This window comes from Sus scrofa, chromosome 1 (assembly GCF_054392235.1).
Source record: "Sus scrofa isolate SSC_HxYL_T2T_F1_AM1 chromosome 1, Sscrofa_HxYL_maternal_Yorkshire_Landrace_v2.0, whole genome shotgun sequence".
Classification (NCBI taxonomy): domain Eukaryota; kingdom Metazoa; phylum Chordata; class Mammalia; order Artiodactyla; family Suidae; genus Sus; species Sus scrofa.
Window position 1 is genome coordinate 193,170,576 of NC_139383.1, and position 17,646 is coordinate 193,188,221.

The following is a 17,646-nucleotide window of genomic DNA, read 5'->3' on the forward strand; positions in this document are numbered from 1 at the left end:
TTGGTTTGGTGTACGTATTTGAAAAGTATGGATTCCTCTACTTCTAAGTTTGATTTTCCTCATCTGTTAAAAACAAAAAAAGATACTAGGCCCAGAAGAAGTACCATATACCTAAACTTTATTAAAAGTATAATATTAACTGACTCAAAATCCTTTTAAAAAGATATTGAAAGCCATGTAGTTTAATAATAAGGTGAAGTGTTAAGTTTAGCATTAAAGTAAGAAAACTTTCTTGAGTATTATGTGCAAATTATAATATTAACTGACTCAAAATCCTTTTAAAAAGATATTGAAAGCCATGTAGTTTAATAATAAGGTGAAGTGTTAAGTTTAGCATTAAAGTAAGAAAACTTTCTTGAGTATTATGTGCAATTTCTATTAGCAATTTTTTCTACTTGCTATTCTTTCTTGATATTTTCTAGTTGTTTTCTATTCCCAAGTATTCTTAAAAGTACACCGTTTAGGAGTTCCCTTCATGGCTCAGTGGTTAACGAATGACGATTAGGAACCATGAGGTTGCGTGTTCGATCCCTGGCCTTGCTCTGTGGGTTAAGGATCTGGCGTTGCCGAGAGCTGTGGTGTAGGTCGCAGACGCTGCTCAGATCCCGATTTGCTGTGGCTGTGGTGTAGGCTGGCCGATACAGTTCAGATTCCACCCCTAGCTTGGGAATCTCCATATGCCGCGGGACTGGCCCAAGAAATGGCAAAAAGACCAAAAAAAAAAAAAAAAGTGCACCGTTTAGATTTGCTTAAAAGTGATGGTATTTCATTTGCAGCATAACAATTTTCAGATGAAACTTCATTCATTACTCTTTTGGTTATAAACTCACCACAGACTGGGTAGGATTCTGAGGGGGGGAGAAAACTATGTAGTTTCCTTTGCCAGTTTATGGTGACTAGGATGTTTTCCCCGTTGTTAATCTCGAAGGGGCAGAGCGGATTCGGATTACCCCTCTGCCTTCCGCAGCCCCATCTCCTCTACAGGGGGTGAGCTCCCGCTGCGGCGCCTCTGGTGCCCCGCCCCCCCGCGTCTGCGCTCTCGCGAAGGGGCGGGGTTGCGGCGCGCTGACACCTGGCGGCCGCGTGGGGCGGGCAGAAGGCGAGCGTGGGCTGGGATTGGCTGGGACGGCGCGAAGGAGGAGACGGTTGTAGGGCTAGTGTTGGTGCCAGAGCCTGGCGGCCTGAGGGGCGCGGAGATTCGTGGGGGAGGGAGACGGCAACAGCATGGCGGCCGGGCACGAGCCGCCCAACTCTCCTCTTCCCGGCTGTCGCCGCCGCCGCCGCCGGAGTCGCTGGAACTCTTTAGTCCGCGTGTGTTAGTTGTAAGCCCGCTGCCTACTCATCAGTCCTCTGGTCCACCCGCCCTCCTTCCTTTCACCGCCACTGCCAGCCCCAGGGTCGGTCGGCCGGTAACTCCCACTCCCACCCCACCCACCCACAAGCCGGCGGGCCTGGGCCATGGAGGACGTGAAGCTGGAGTTCCCCTCGCTCCCGCAGTGCAAAGAAGACGCCGAGGTGAGTCCATCCGGTGACTGCCACGCACAGGCCTCCTCTTGTGGTTCCTCGGCCGAGGGGCGACCCCAGGCCCCAAACGTCGAAGCCTCCGGGTTTCGGGAGCCCTGTGGCCTCCTGAGGGCGTCCCGGGACCTCGGGGCGGGGCCTCGCGCTCCCAGGCCGTCAGCCCCAACCCTGGCTCACTGACTAGTTCCTCTTCTCTCCGTGGACTCCTGGCAGGGGCCGTCTGCTCTTCTTGATTGAGGTAGTCGGGCGAAAGCTGTCCTCTCCCTGCCAGGTTCGGCGTCGAGGACTTACTCGGAGTAAGGTTCCTCTTTTATGGCCAAGGCAATGCGAGAGTAATGTTTTTAATGTCGTTTTGAGGGATAGTGTTTGGTGTCATCGATTCTGTTGTGGGACCCATTGCCCCACGTGTGGAATAGATTCTGGGTCCTGAGCCTGGACGTGTGCCTTCAGAAAGTTTCCCGAGGCAGTTGGTTTGTTTTGGTTTGATTTTTGGTGTTTTTGAAGAAGAATAAAAATGTCACAAAACTAGCTCATCTGAAACGGAAAACTTCATTCGAAAAACTTGCCGTTTGGAGGGAAGTTAATATGAAGAGCAAAATTCTTAATAACTTGGGATCTCTGGATTTCTAATTAGGGGTTCTTTTTACCCTACCGTATTTCTTTCCTCTCTAACGTTTGTATTGAGTTTTCTCCCATTTATTTTTAGAGTACTTTATGGTATTTCAGACTACTAAATTAGAATTTTTCTCAAGACTGTATTAGTAACAGGACAAGGATATTCAGTTATGCTTTAGTTGAATTAAGAAAGAAAGAAATCTAAAATTTCTGTTTTTAAGAGATCATTCAATTTATACCAAATATTCATTCTATTGAATATCTTCACTTATGGTTCACATTTTTTATTTGGGAGGGATGTTTTGCTTGTAGTAATCCTTGAGAATTTCGTGTTTTAAGAGTGGACTCTTAAATGGGGGGAAAAAGTAGAATTTAGGTTAGGTTAAAAATGAATTAACACTTTTTTCTTTGTTTTATATGAAATAATGTGAAAGAAGAGGATGCTTTTACATCCTGAAAATGATTGAGTAATTTCAGCACTGGCATCAACTTAGAAATAATGTAGAGCCTTCCCACTTTTCAGGTTAAGAAATTGTACCTTACTAAGAATAAATAATATGCCCAGCACAAGACAGTGACGACCTTGATCTCCTGATTCTTAATTTATTGTCCGGTTTATTTTATTTTTTTTCCTTTCTTTTTTAAATGGAGGTTCCCAGGCGAGGGATCTAATCAGAGCTGTAGCCACCGGCCTATGCCAGAGCATAGCAAGGCGGGATCTGAGCCGCGTCTGCGACCTACACCACAGCTCACGGTGACTCTGAGCGAGGCCAGGGATTGAACCTGCGACCTCATTGTTCCTAGTCGGATTTGTTTCCGCTGTGTCACGACGGGAACTCCTTATTGTCCTGTTTAATACACCTCAATTCTTTCCTGTTCTAATCTTAATAGTTCTAGTTTAAAATGTTTACAGACCTTTTATCTGTCTTTTTTTTTTTTTGTCTTTTTGCCATTTCTTGGGCCACTTCCGTGGCATATGGAGATTCCCAGGCTAGGGGTCAAATCGGAGCTGCAGCTGCTGGCCACAGCCACAGCCACAGCCACGTCAGACCCAAGCTGCATCTGCAACCTACACTACCACTCACGGCAATGCCGGATCCTTAACCCACTGAGCAAGGCCAGGGATCAAACCCACAACCTCATGGTTCCTAGTCAGATTCGTTAACCACTGCGCCACGACAGGAACTCCTAGTCTTTTATTGTGTAAATAATATATTTTATCCCTGCAAAGATTTTTATGAGGAATATAGCTTTCTTGTGTTGGACAGAAGTAATGCTTAAACCTGGTATATAGTGATGCATATATTGAAAGCCAAATCATTCCTTATTTCATAGCACTGGATGTTTGTTGTCTTTTGGTTGGAGGTACAAAACCAGAGGAAAGTAAGCAAAAAATAAAAGTAACTAAAGCCAGAAACTTTGAAATGCAGTTGGTCTCAGGGACTTGACTAGATAGTATTATAATGCATCAGAACTGCCTATGGTTTTCACTAATGCGTGTCTCTACTTTCTCTCAGGGTCTGTTCTTTTTCTTGGGCTTCTCTTCAGATAATGGAGTTTTGCCATCAGTTGCTCAAGAGGATCACATCTTTACAGCCTTCACACTGAGGAGTAAAAGTGCCTTTCTATAAGCTTCATTGTTTAAAACCTAGAGGGCTGGCCCAATTTAGGTCATGTGCCTATTCTTTGAAAGAGTCGAGAGAGCCAGGAAGGGATGAATACAGTTAAGAGTCAGTCTAGGTCATGTACTCACTTACTGGTTTGGGGGAGTAAAGTTTATCATTGGTAGCTCTCCCACCAAAAGCAGAGGAGCATTTCCACAAAAGATGGAGGATGCTCTCTGAGCAGACAAAACTATAAATAACCATTAAATAGGACTCATGATAAACTAATAAAACAGAATGTTGATTTTCTAATTTCTAGTGAGTTATGTTAAGTGGCAAATGGTCATACACGGTTCAGATGACAAGCTAGCATAGTTCTGTACACATAGGAAGCACTACCATCAGAATCCAAACCTTATTTTAGTTAAAAAAAAAAAAATCAAGTAGTGGGATTTCAATGAAGGCTCGTAATGATTGGTGTAATCAGGCTATGATAGCTTGATGATCACTTCTATAAAAATATTACCTCCAAGTTTCTTGAAATACTGGTCAGGGCACTCCTTATAGGACAGGGCTAGTAAACATTTAGCAGTGTTGGAGATTCTCTTGTGGCGCAGCAGGTTATGGATCCCGTGTGGTCACTGCAGTGGCTTGGGTTGCTGCTGCAGCTGGTTTGACCCCTGGCCTGGGAGATTCTACATGGCACTGGTGCAGCTAAAAAAAAAAAAAAAAAATTAGTTCTGTTTAGATCAGTTTGCAGAAAGATTGTCATTTCTTTAAACTGCTGTGATTCCCCATTGTTTCGAGGGTGAAATTCAAACCCGTAATTTATCATCTGCATGATCTTGAATGAACTGGCATCTGCCTACCTCCCTAGTAATAAGCTGCTCTTCCTCTTGCTCCATTCTCTGTATGCCTTGTCCATATTCATCTTCTCTCAGTTTCTGGAATCCTTTAATTCCTCCCTGCCCTCACTACTTCAGGACCTTCATGTTACTCTTTTCCCCTGCCATGACTGCCAGCCTTCCCCTTGCCCTCACCTAATTAACTACTTGCTCTTGGGTTAGATCTCACTTGAGGCATTGTTTCTTCAGAGAAGCATTCCCTGATTTCGCCAATTCCTCCTGTCCCCTCTCCCATTCTCCAGACTAGTTAATCCTGCAGATTTATAAACCTCTGTTGCACTTGGTATATTTATGCCTACCTTTGTAACAGTTATCATACTTATAATTTTGGTCAATGTCTGATTTCCATGGTAGCCTAAAAGGGAACTTTAGGCACCAATAAATTCTTGCCACTGTTTCTTTCTTTCCTTCCTTCTTTCTTTCTTTCTTTCTTTCTTTCTTTCTTTCTTTCTTTCTTTCTTTCTTTTTTTTTTACATTTTATTTTATTTTTTAAATTTATTTACTTTTTTAATGATCATAACAATCTAATTTCACAGAATTTCCATCCCACAACCCAAGCACATCCCCCAAACTGTCTCCTCTGGAGACCATAAGTTTTTCAATGTTTGTGAGTCAGCGTCTGTTCCGCAAAGAAGTTCAGTCTGTCATTTTTTCAGATTCCACATGTCAGTGAAAACATTTGATGTTGGTGTCTCATTGTATGGCTGATTTCACTTAGCATGATAGTTTCTAGGTCCATCCATGTTGCTAAAAATGCCGCTATTTCGTTCTTCTTAATGGCTGAGTAATATTCCATTGTGTATATGTACCACACCTTCTTGATCCACTCCTCTGTTGATGGACATTTAGGTTGTTTCCATGTCTTGGCTATTGAAAATAGTGCTGCAGTGAACATCAGAGTACATGTGTCTTTTCAAGTCAAGGTTTTCTCTAGATAAATGCCCAGGAGTGGGAGCCACTGTTTCTTTCATTTAATAGTATTTGATATACATCATAAGCTTGATGAATGTTGAATTAATGAAAGAATCTTAATTAGTAGTATTTAAAAATACTACTTAAATACTTAAAAAGTAGTATTTTTTACATGTGAAGAAAAAAGAGCAACTTACAGCAACCATTTCTTTTTCTTTTATTTATTTATTTATTTTTTGTCTTTTTGCCTTTTCTAGGGCCACTCCCGTGGCATATGGAGGTTCCCAGGCTAGGGGTCCAATCGAAGCTGTAGCCATCGGCCTATGCCAGAGCCACAGCAATGCGGGATCCGAGCCACATCTGCGACCTACACCACAGCTCATGGCAACGCCAGATCCTTAACCCACTGAGCAAGGCCAGGGATCAAACCCACAACCTCATGGTTCCTAGTCGGATTTGTTAATCACTGCGCTACAACGGGAACTCCTCTTTTTCTTCTTTTTTTTTAAGGGCCGCACCTGAGGCACATGGAGGTTCCCAGGCTAAGCTTAGGTCTAATCAGCACTACAGTTTCTGGCTTACGCCACAGCCACAGCAATGCAGTATCCGAGCCGCGTCTGCGACCTACACCACAGCCCACCACAATGCCGGATCCTTAACCCACTGAGTGAGGCCAGGTATCAAACCCACAACCTCATGGTTCCTAGTCAGATTCATTTCTGCTGCGCCTCAATGGGAACTCCTATGGTAACAATTTCTAAACAAATTAGTTGAATAGTTAGGGCTATTGCTAATTCAAAAATTATTATTTTTTTTTTTTTTTAAGGCTGTACCTGCAGCATATGGAGGTTCCCAGGCCAGGGGTCTAATTGAAGCCATAGCTGCCAGCCTACTCCTTAGCTGCAGCAGTGCCAGATCCAAGCCTCATATGCGACCTACACCACAGCTCACGACAATGCTGGAACCTTAACCCACTGAGTGAGGCCAGGGATCAAACCCGTATCCTTATGGTCCCTAGTTGGATTCGTTTCCACTGCGCCATGACAGGAACTCCCAAAAATTAATGTTTTATCTTTTTTTCAGAGAGAAAGTGAGATGTAATTTATTTCATTTGCAATTTGGCAACTTAAATGTTATCCTTTCCATTTTCTTTTGTCTTTTAATTCCCTTCTTACAGAATCAAAAATAAGAATTACTTAATGTGTCTGAGGATTCCTCTCCTAGCCCCTTTAAGTTTAGAATGGTGCTTTTTTAACCTGACTGTAGAGTAGAATCACCCAGGGAACTTTTAAAGTATAACCATTCCTGGCCCCTATTCTGCTTTAATTGGTTTAAGATAGAGCTAGATAATTCTGATGGCCACACTGCAGCATATGGAAGTTCCCAGGCTAGGGGGTGGAACCTGAGCCATGGGCGCAGCAATGCTGGTTCCTTAACTCACTGTGCCATAGCAGGAACTCTGTAAGCATCTTACTTAAATGCCCCTTTGCTTTTCCACATCCCTCCAACCCTCTCATTTTTAGAATGAAAATCTCTTTTGGTCTTATGGTTTAAGCAAAGCTTGAGCTAGGCATGGAAACTAAAGGAAAGAGCAAATTCTGAAGAGGACTATCTTTATTTGTTTATTGATTTTCGAACATTTTAATAGCATTTTTTCTATCCCCTAAGAGTGATTTTATAGATCGTATAACTGCATTAACTTGAGAAGGAAGAAGAGAGCCTGAAAGTTGTTTTAATACGTGGTACCTTCTAGCTCATATTGATCGAAGGATTTTTCACTGGTGAATTAATTTCTGTCAGAAGCATGGTGGGAGTTCCTGTCGTGGCGCAGTGGTTAACGAATCTGACCAGGAACCATGAGGTTGCAGGTTTGATCCCTGGCCTTGCTCAGTGGATTAAGGATCCGGCGTTGCCATGAGCTGTGGTGTAGGTTGCAGACGCAGCTTGGATCCTGAGTTGCTGTACTTCTGGTATAGGCCGGCGGCTACAGCTCCGATTAGACCCCTAGCTTGGGAACCTCCATATGTCGGGGGAGCAGCCCTAAGAAAGGCAGAAAGACAAAAAAAAAAAAAAAAAAAAAAAAAGCATGGTGTGTTTCACAGTAAAGCTTATTTTTGTCTTCCTTGGCTTGCTTTACTTTGAAAAATATAGTTAGATAATTTGGCTAATCATCAAAGTTTGGGAAATTGATTCTACTAATAAACTACGGTAGTAACTCAATAATGGCAGTCTGCCCCATTAATACTACCCTCTCTAAAGTGATGGATTTTAGAAACAGTGTGGGTGGGCCGAGATTAAGATTGAGTATGATACAGGTAAGACTTGGTTATTTAAAACATGTTCAGACAGATAAGTGTCTGGTAGAGCAGGACTGTGAGTATGGATGACTTTTAAAATCTTGACCTAGGCGTTCAAGTTAGGGAATCCCCTTGTGGTACAGCCGGTTAAGGATCTTGTGTCACTGCAGTGGCTCAAGTTGCTGCTGTGGCATGGGTTCAGCCCCTGGCCTGGGAACTCCACATGATGCAGATAGGACCAAAAGAAATAAAAAATCTTGATTTCGAACACTAAAGCCAAAATTGATAGACGGGGCAGGTTTAAGATTTGTTCTGTAGGTAGTAATCAGGGCTAGATAAACAGAGGGTAGGCTCCTGAGAGCAGAATCTGATGCTAGTACCAGGAACTATTCCAAATGAAATTTTCTGTGGGAAAAAGCCTTCTAGATTTCAAAGGATCCATGCCTGTTACAGCAGGTCGTGCTCACTAAAGTAGGCTACATGTTTATCTGTCCTATGAATAGGAGTAATTTTTCATTCTCCCATATAGCTTGCTTTTTACACCTATAATATCTCTTCTATAAAAACAACGTATATGTTCTATTGAATACAACTAATGGTAAGCTCAAAATTCATTTGAAACCTGTTTCCCTTAAAATTCTATTCCATATGCTCAAGTTTAATATAAAAGTTTTAATTAGTGTCATTTTCTTTTTTCTTTTTTTTTTCTTTTGGCTTTTCAGGGCTACACCCACAGCATATGGAAGTTCCCAGGCTATGGGTCGAATTGGAGCTATAGCCACCGGCCTACACCACCGCCACAGCAACTTAGGATCTGAGCTGCATCTTCTGCCTACACCACAGCTCACTGGCAATGCTGGGTCCTTAACCTATGAGTGAGGCCAGGGATCAAACCTGCCTCCTCATGGATCCTAGTCAAATTCATTAACTGCTGAGCCACAAAGGGAACTCCAGTGTCATTTTTTGAAAACACTTTTTTTCTCCAGGAAAAAAAAAAAATCTTCAGGTAAAATTGATGAACCAGAATATACCAGAAAGAAGCATGTATTTATTCTGTGGCTATAAGTGCCTTGGCATATTGCATTAGTATTCCCTAGAAATATGAACACCATTTCTCTATATGTGTTCCCTGTTTTTCTTCTTTTATCACACATAGTTGGAATTTTCATTTTAGGCAAACTCCAAAGAACATGTTTCTTTCCTTTCTCTCTCTTTTTTTTTTCTTTATTTTTTTTTAGGGTCACACCTGCAGCATATGGAAGTTCGCAGGCTAGGGGTCAAATTGGAGCTGTAGCTGCTGGCCAGCAACACCAGATCAAAGCTGTGTCTTAGACTTATACCACAGCTCAAGGCAATGACAGATCCTTAACCCACTGAGCAAGGCCAGGGATCAAACCCGCATCCTCATAGGTACTAGTTGGGTTCTTAACCCACTGAGCCACAACAGTAACTCATTTTTTTAATGGTTTTCTTCTTTCTCATAGCTCTGATAAGTTTTTTTAGGAAGGTAAGTTCCCACTGTGGCATGGTTGGTTAAGAAACTAACTGCAGTGGCTATGGTCCATATGGAGGTGAGGGTTCAATCCCTAGCCTGGAACAGTGGGTTAAAGGATCCAGTGTTGCAACAGCCAGGAGCATCCAACCTACAGCCGTAAAAAGAAAGGAAAAAGAAATAAGATCCATAGAATCTCGTGCTGTGGATCTCCTCAATGCTTATTCTGTGACAGGCTCTATGCTCAATGTTAGGGGTTCCACTAAAATTACAGAGCCTAACTTCTTTAAAAAATGTTTAATATAAAAAGGTTATAACATATTGGTAAGTTAAAGCAGGTAAACATTCGGTTTGTATAATTTGATTACATTTCCCTCTCTACTGGCTTGTAAATTCCATATATTTTTCTATTCTGTTAATCTCTATAATTATTATTTTATATAGTCAATATTTGTTTAAATATAACTATATGTTATATAGTTTTTTCTTACATTGAAAAACTGTATAGTTTAGTGATTAAGAGAATGGACTCTAGGAGTCAGACTACTGGAAGTCAGGTAACTAGGCTCTCTGTGCCTAAACTAGAAATGTAAAATAGAGACAGTAGTACCTTTTCTTGAGAAAAACATCTAAAAGTTTCTTTAATAAGTGTCTGCTGGTAGTAAACTTTTTTTTTTTTTAATGGAATTGTCTTTTTTTTTAGGACTTCCCCCACAGCATGTGGAAGTTCCAAGGTTAGGGATCGAATCTAAGCTATAGCCTATACCACAGCCATAGCAATGCAGGAACTGAGCAACATCTTTTACTCGCACCGCAGGTCGAGGCATTGCCGGATCCTTAACCCACTGAGCAAGGCCAGGGATCGAACCTGTGTCCTCATGGATACTGTAGTCGGGTTTGTTACTGATGAGCTATGACGGGAACTCCTGGAATTGTGTTTTATTTTACTCCTTGAAAGAGGATTTTCTCAGCATATATTCTAGACTAACAGTTATTTATTTCACCACTTTTAATGTATTATTCTTTTGTCTTCTGGCGCTCCATCCTTGTAGTTGAGAAGTCAAGGTCAGTCTTACTGCCTTTGCTTTTTATGTAATCTGTCTTGTTTGTCCGGATCTCTCCTTTTTTTTTTTTTTTTTTTTGCTTTTTTTAGAACCGCTCTCGCAGCATATAGAGGTTCCCAGGCTAAGGGTTGAATCAGAGCTGTTGCTGCCAGCCTACACCATAACCACAGCAACATCAGATCTGATCTGTGTCTGCAACCTACACCACAGCTCACAGCAATGCTGGATCCTTAACCCACTGAGTGAGGCCAGAGAACGAACCCGAAAACTCATGGTTCCTAGTCGGATTTGTTTCCACTGTGCCATGACGGGAACTCCTCTCTTTTTTTTAATAGAGATAAAATTTACATGGAGCGTGATAATATAGATGTTAAGTGTACATTCAGTGAATTTTGATAAATATATATACCATTGTAACTACTGCTTCTATAAGACATAGACTATTTCTACTAACATAGAAAGTTATTTTATATTCATTTCCAGGCAACCTCTACCCTATTCCACATTAGGCAACGAATATGATGATTTCTATAATCATAGTTTAGTTTTATCTATTCTTGAACTTCTTGTAAATGGAATAATGCAAAATGGACTTTTTAATTTATGGCTTCTTTCTGAACATAATATCTGTGAAATTCATCTATATTGTGTGTGAGTAGTTGATTCTTTTTTATTGCTGAATACTATTTCATTGTATGAATATATCATTGATAAACATTTGGGTTACTTGGGGTTATGATGAGTAAAGCTGCTTTGAATATTCTTGTACAAGTCTTTTTGTGGCATATGTTTTCATTTCTCTTTGGTAAATCCTAGTAGTGGAATGGCTAGATTAATAGGGTAGGTGTATGATTAACATTTAATTTTATACTCCTTTCAGCAATGTTTGAGAGTCCCACTTGCTCCACATCATCACTAACATTCAGTGTTGTCATTTTTTAACTGTAGTTATTAGTAGGCATGTAATGGTGTATCTTGTGGTTTTACTTTGTATTTCCCTAATGGTTAATGATGTTGAGTACCTTTTCATGTGCTATTAGACATTTAGATATCTTCCATAATGAGATTCATTTACTTAGCCATTTTAAAAATTAGGTTGTTCTGTTGTTGTTTTTTGGCCGCACCTGCAGCATGTGGAAGTTCCTGGGCCAGGGACTGAATCTGAGCTACAGCTGTGACCTCCACCACATTAGCCCACTGTGCTGGATGGGGATCAACCCTCACCTCTACAGCGACTTGAACTGCTCTAGTTGGATTCATAACACACTGCAGCATAGCGGGAACTCCAAATTGTCACTTTATTATTGGTGTGTAATTTTTGTTTGGGGTACAAGTCTCTTATTGAATATGTGTATTACAGATATTGTCTTTGTGACTTGATCTTTGATTTTCTTAGCAATATATTTCATTGAACAGAAGTTTTTAATTTTTGTGAAGTGAAATTTGCTAAATTGTTTTTCCTTTGTGCTTAGTACCTTTTGTGCCCTCTTTAGGACATCTTTGCTTTTCCCAAGGTTCCAAAGATATTCTATGTTTTATTGTAGGAGGTATATCATTTTTGTATTTATGTTTATACACTCACTTTTTTTTTTTCAACGATTATTTATTGAATGCCTGCTATGTGCCAGGCACTGTCATCAAGTGTTGGAAATAGATATAGCAATGAAGACAGATGAGGAGGTATGTATGTGTTTGTGTGTGTATGTACCCAGGTGTGGTCAGGATCAAGATTCATTTTATTTTTCCAGACATTTATCCACTTGTTCCAGTACCACTTGTTGAAAGACTTCTTTTAATATTGAATTACCTTGGTGTCTTTCAGGAAAATCAATTGACTGCATATGTTTAGTTCTTCTGGCCTCTGTTCTTTTCCATTTTTCTATTTGCTTTTAATCTGGAAAAAGAAATTCTTTTTTCTGTGTTTGCTATGCTGCTATTTCACTGTTTACCCCCACATTTCTTTCTCTTATCATGCTGGGATTTACTGTTCTGTTTCCAAGGTGTCTTTAATCAGTTTTGGGAACTTCTCATTAATACCTTGTATATTCCTCCTTTATTTTCTCACCCCTCCTTCTTGGAAGGTAGATTCTATGGGTGTTAGACCTTTTAATTCTATATTATATGTCTGTGAACTGCTTATATTTTCCAATCTTGAATTTAGGTTATTTCAGTAGTTTTGTTTTCCAGTTAACAAATTCTCTTTATCTGTGTCCTTTCTTCTATTTAGCCTATCTGGTGAGTTTTCATTTTAATCGTACTTCTTCATGTCTACATATTCCTTTTGATTCTCTTAAATTTAGTTTCCTGGAGTTCCCTGATGGCATGATGGGTTAAGGATCTGATGTTATCACTTCTCTGGCTCAGGTTGCTGCTGTGATGTGGGTTCAATCCCTGGCCTGGGAACTTCTGCATACCATAGGTTTGGCCGAAAAAGAAAAAAAAAAATTAGTTTCTTAATTTTTGGTCATACTGTGATACTCTTATTTCTTTAACTATATTAAATGTGTTGCATTTTTCATTAATGGAATCATTATCTGCGGTCTTTGTGGATGTGATTCAGTTGTATCGATTTTTATGGTGGCTCATTTCCTCTTTTTTATCTTTAATGGACTTTTTTATTGTGAGTTCATTAGAACTTACCTGTTTGAATTGTTTCTGATCTAGGTTTAGGGTATGTTTTTCCAGAAAGATGCATTGGCTTCTCTCAGGAACCCACAGATACCACAGACACTGTCTACCCAGGACCACTTGACCTTAAATTTTCTCTTGGCCTCAGAAAGATAATTGAATTCTAACCTCAGTGAGGACCAAATTGTGATTAGGAAAACCCCACTCCACTCTTACTACCCTCACCTACTCAGGATCAAAGCTAGGAAAGGCAAGAGTACTCATTTATATGGGGATGAGGGCTTGCACAGGGTGTTGCCTTTTGAAGTCCCACTTTTTTGGTTGTGATCTGACTGCCCACTTTAAGCAGGTCCTAGGTTTTATCTCACGTAAAGTATCATTTAAAAAAAGCCATGGTGAAGTTCCCATCATGGCTTAGTGAAAATGAATCTGACTAATATCCATAAGGACGCAGGTTCAATCCCTGGCTTCTCTCAGTGGGTTAAGGATGTGGCATTATCTTGAGCTGTGGTATAGTTCGCAGACACGGCTTAGATCCAGATTTGCTGTGGCTGTGGCATGGGCCAGCAGCTAAGGTTCCGATTTGACCCCTAGCCTGGGAACCTCCATATGCTGTGGTTTTGGCCCTAAAAAAATAAAATAAGGCCATGGTGAGGATGTGGAACGACTAGAACTCTCATACATTGCTGGTGGGAGCATAAATTGGTTTTGGAAAACTTTTTGCATTGTCTGATAAAGCCAAATATAGACCTACTCTGTGATTTATTCATTCCATTGCCACTTATATATCCAAGAGAAATGAATGCATATGTTCATTAAAGGGCACATAAAAGAATTTTCATGGAGTTCCCATCGTGGCTCAGTGGTAATGAACCCGACTAGCATCCATGAGGACATGGGTTTGATCCCTGGCCTTGCTCAGTGGGTTAAGGATCCAGTGTTGCCATGAGTTATGGTACAGGTCGCAGATGTAGCTTGGATCCCACATTGCTGTGGCTGTGGCGTAGGCCAGCAGCTGCAGCTGCGATAGGACCCCTAGTCTGGGAACCTCCTTATGCCGAGGGTGTGGCCCTAAAAGAGACAAAACAACAAAAAAAGAATTTTCATAATACCTTTATTCATAATTGCGAAAACCTGGAAGCTTCTTAAATCTCCACCAACAGGAGAATGATTAAATCATGGAATATTTATACAGTAGTATACTGTACAGCAACCAGAAAGAACACACTACTGACATGTACAACAACATGGATGAATCTTAGAGGCATTAGGTTGAGTGAGATAAACCAGACATAAAATACTACTGCTGTATGATTCCATTTATAAGAAGTGCCACGAAGGTCCCGTCATGGCCCACCAGAAGCAAATCTGACTAGCATCCATGAGGATGCAGGTTTGATCCCTGGCCTTGGCCAGGGTTAAGGATTTGTTAAGGATCCCGAGTTGCTGTGAGCTGTGGTATAGGTCACGGATGAGGCTTGGATCCTGTGCTGCTGTGGCTGTGGTAGTGGCCGGCAGCTGTAGCTCTGATTCAACCCCTAGCCTGGGAATCTCCATATGCCGAAGATATAGCCCTAAAAAGACCAAAAAAAAAAAAAAAAGCCGGAACAGACAATCCTGAAATCTGTAATAATAGAAATCAGTGGTTACCTCTGAAGAGGAGATATTAACTGAGAAGAGGAATGAGGGAACTTTCTGGAATGATGGAAATCTTGATCTGAGTGATGATTATATGGGTGTGTATGTTTATAAAAATTCATTGAGCTCCTTATTCAGATTTGTTTTTTTTTTGTTTTTTTTTTTTTTTGTCTTTTTAGGGCTGCACCTATGGCATATGGAAGTTCCCAGGCTAGAGGTCAAATTGGAGCTATAGCTGCTGGCCTACACCACAGCCACAGCACGACCAGATCCGAGCCTCATCTGCGACCTATACCACAACTCATGGCAATGCCTTATCCTTAACCCCCTGAGTGAGGCTAGGGATCGAACCTGTGCCCTCATTGATACTAGTTGGATTCCATACTGTTGAGCCACAAGGAACTCCAGATTTGGGCATTTTAACCCTTCTTTATGAGTTTTTTTATGCATTTATTTTATTTATTCTTTCATGGCCACATCCATGGCATATGGAAGTTCCTGGGCCAAGGATTGAATCCAGGATGCAGCTATGGCAACACTGGATTCTTTAACCCACTGCACCAGGGCAGGTATCAAAGCTGCATCTCTGCAGCAACCTGAGCTGCTTCAGTCACATTCTTATCCCACTGTGCGACAGGGGGTACTCCTATGTTTCCATTTTAAAACAACAGAAGAGTTCCCTTTGTGGTAGTTTGGATACTGAGTTGCTGTGGCTGTGGCATAAGCTGGCAACTGCAGCTCTGATTCTACCTTAGCCAGGAAACTTCCATATGCCACCAGTGCGGCCATAAAACAAAACAAAACAAAACAAAACAAAAGCAAAGAAATATAAGGGTGTGAAAAAACCAGCAGATCTTTTCAAGATACTCTGTTTCAGTTCTCAGTACCCTTTCTGGGTTTGCGTTTTCTTGTGTTTGCGAGTATGCGTCTGTCCCGGGATTTCCTTTCTCTGTTAGTCCAGCTATGCATTTAAAGATACTTTTAGAGATATACTTTAACAGTCATTACAGAGATGGTTTCTCAGAGTTTGTAGTCTACTTCTACTACATTGCTGAGACCATTTTTCAATATTAAAGACAAAAAATGTATTTTGCTTCTCTACTTAAAAAAAAAAAAATGCTGTCATTGTAGGAATGTTATTTACTCTTTCCATTGGAAATATACAACATTTTTCTACCTTCTGTGTTAAAAATACTTCCCTGACTTGGGGAATCTGGATGGAGGGTAAAAGAAATTCCTTGTAGTATTTTTTTAGATTTTCTGTAATTCTAAAATTATTTCAAAATAAGTTTCTTTAAAAAATTCTTTTGCAGGGAGTTCCCATCGTGGCGCACTGGTTAACGAATCCGACTAGGAACCATGAGGTTGCGGGTTCGGTCCCTGCCCCTGCTCAGTGGGTTAACGATCCGGCGTTGCCGTGAGCTGTGGTGTAGGTTGCAGACGCAGCTCGGATCCCACGTTGCTGTGGCTCTGGCGTAGGCCAGTGGCTACAGCTCCGATTAGACCCCTAGCCTTGGAACCTCCATATGCCGCGGGAGCGGCCCAAGAAATAGCAAAAAGACAAAAAAAAAAAAAAAAAAAAAAAAATTCTTTTGCAGTTTGAACCTTATTTATTTTCCTTTTTTGGCTGCCCCATGGCATATGGAGTTCACAGGTCAGGGATCAGATCTGAACCGCAGTTGCAACCTAAGCTGCAGTTCTGGCAATCCCAGATCCTTCAACCCACTGTGCTGGGCCAGTGATCAGACCTGTGTCCTGGGGCTGCAGAGACTCTGCTGATTCCATTGCACCACAGTGGAAAATCCCGGATTTAACTTTAGAAACCTAATTACTATTTATAATTCAGAGTTGTAAGCAACCGAGTTAGAAACCTTTGGAATGTAGTCCATTTGCAAATCAGGACCATGTGTACTGTATTTTGTTCTTTATATCAGTTCACCATAATTGCTTTTTTCTTTTACTAACTTTTAAAATATTTTCTGTCTTTTGCCATTGGTGTTTTGAATTATTTTCTGACTTCTTTGTCTTAGTCTGCATGCCTACAATGAACACTATACTTCTATGAAATGTATCTTTAAAGGGACTCTTAAACCCAAGTAAGATATGGGAAGGCTGTTTGATAAGCATCTGGCAGTTTAGATCAGCAATGGCAAATGCCTATCACATTCCATTCCTCTTTCATCCATTGTACATATTTCTCACTGATCACAACACTCTTCCTGAGTTTTTCTCCATACTGGATTTTGCTATACCATCAGTTCATTAGCGCTGGCATGAATGACAAAAAAATCTACTTGTTATCTCTAATTTATAAGATCTTTTTTGGGAGAAACTTCTGATATATCTATCCTTATAATAATTGAGCTAGTCCATCCATTGTATGAAGTAACATAATCATAATTTTGGAAGCCAAATTATTTAAAGAATTACCTTAATTTTTTTGTCACTTAAATTTTCAGTTTGTGAAGCCAATTGAATCTGCTATTTTTATGACTATTCTTTAAGTACAGTGTATTCTTTAAAAATCCATGCACTTATATATCACATCTTTGACCTTTAGTTGGATAACATTTTTCATAATGTTACTTACTTCTTTTCTTATGTTTTTTTCCATTTTTAAGGAATGGACCTATCCTATGAGACGAGAGATGCAGGTATGACAACCTTCTCATTTATTCAAGCCAAGCTGTATTATTGTTATTATCATTATTAAATAATTTAATTTCACAAAGAATTTGAGTTCTGTTGATTCATGATTTGTAGGTTCATCACTGAGTATTTTATTTTATTTAATTAATTTTTGGGAGGCCGCACCCATGGCATATGGAGTTTCCAGGCTAGGGATTGAGTCCGAGCTGTAGCTGCCTGCCTATGACACAGCTCACAGCAGTGCCAGAACCTTAACCCACTGACCAAGGCCAGGGATCGAACCTTCGTCCTCATAGATACTAGTCAAATTCATTTCTGCT

General features: G+C 40.6%; 1 protein-coding gene across 4 annotated transcripts in view; it reads left to right on the forward strand.

Annotated features, from left to right (window-relative positions):
• Positions 1 to 1,206: 1,206 nt before the first annotated feature.
• Positions 1,207 to 17,646, forward strand: part of STYX (serine/threonine/tyrosine interacting protein) — a 50,120-nt gene continuing 33,680 nt past the window's right edge. For all 4 annotated transcript variants that reach the window (XM_003121793.5, XM_005659958.4, XM_005659959.4 and 1 more), the window contains exons 1-2: positions 1,207 to 1,515; positions 17,299 to 17,331. In XM_003121793.5, coding sequence (XP_003121841.2) covers positions 1,459 to 1,515; positions 17,299 to 17,331 — 90 coding nt within the window. In that variant the 5' untranslated portion in view covers positions 1,207 to 1,458. The remainder of the gene's footprint in view (positions 1,516 to 17,298; positions 17,332 to 17,646) is intronic.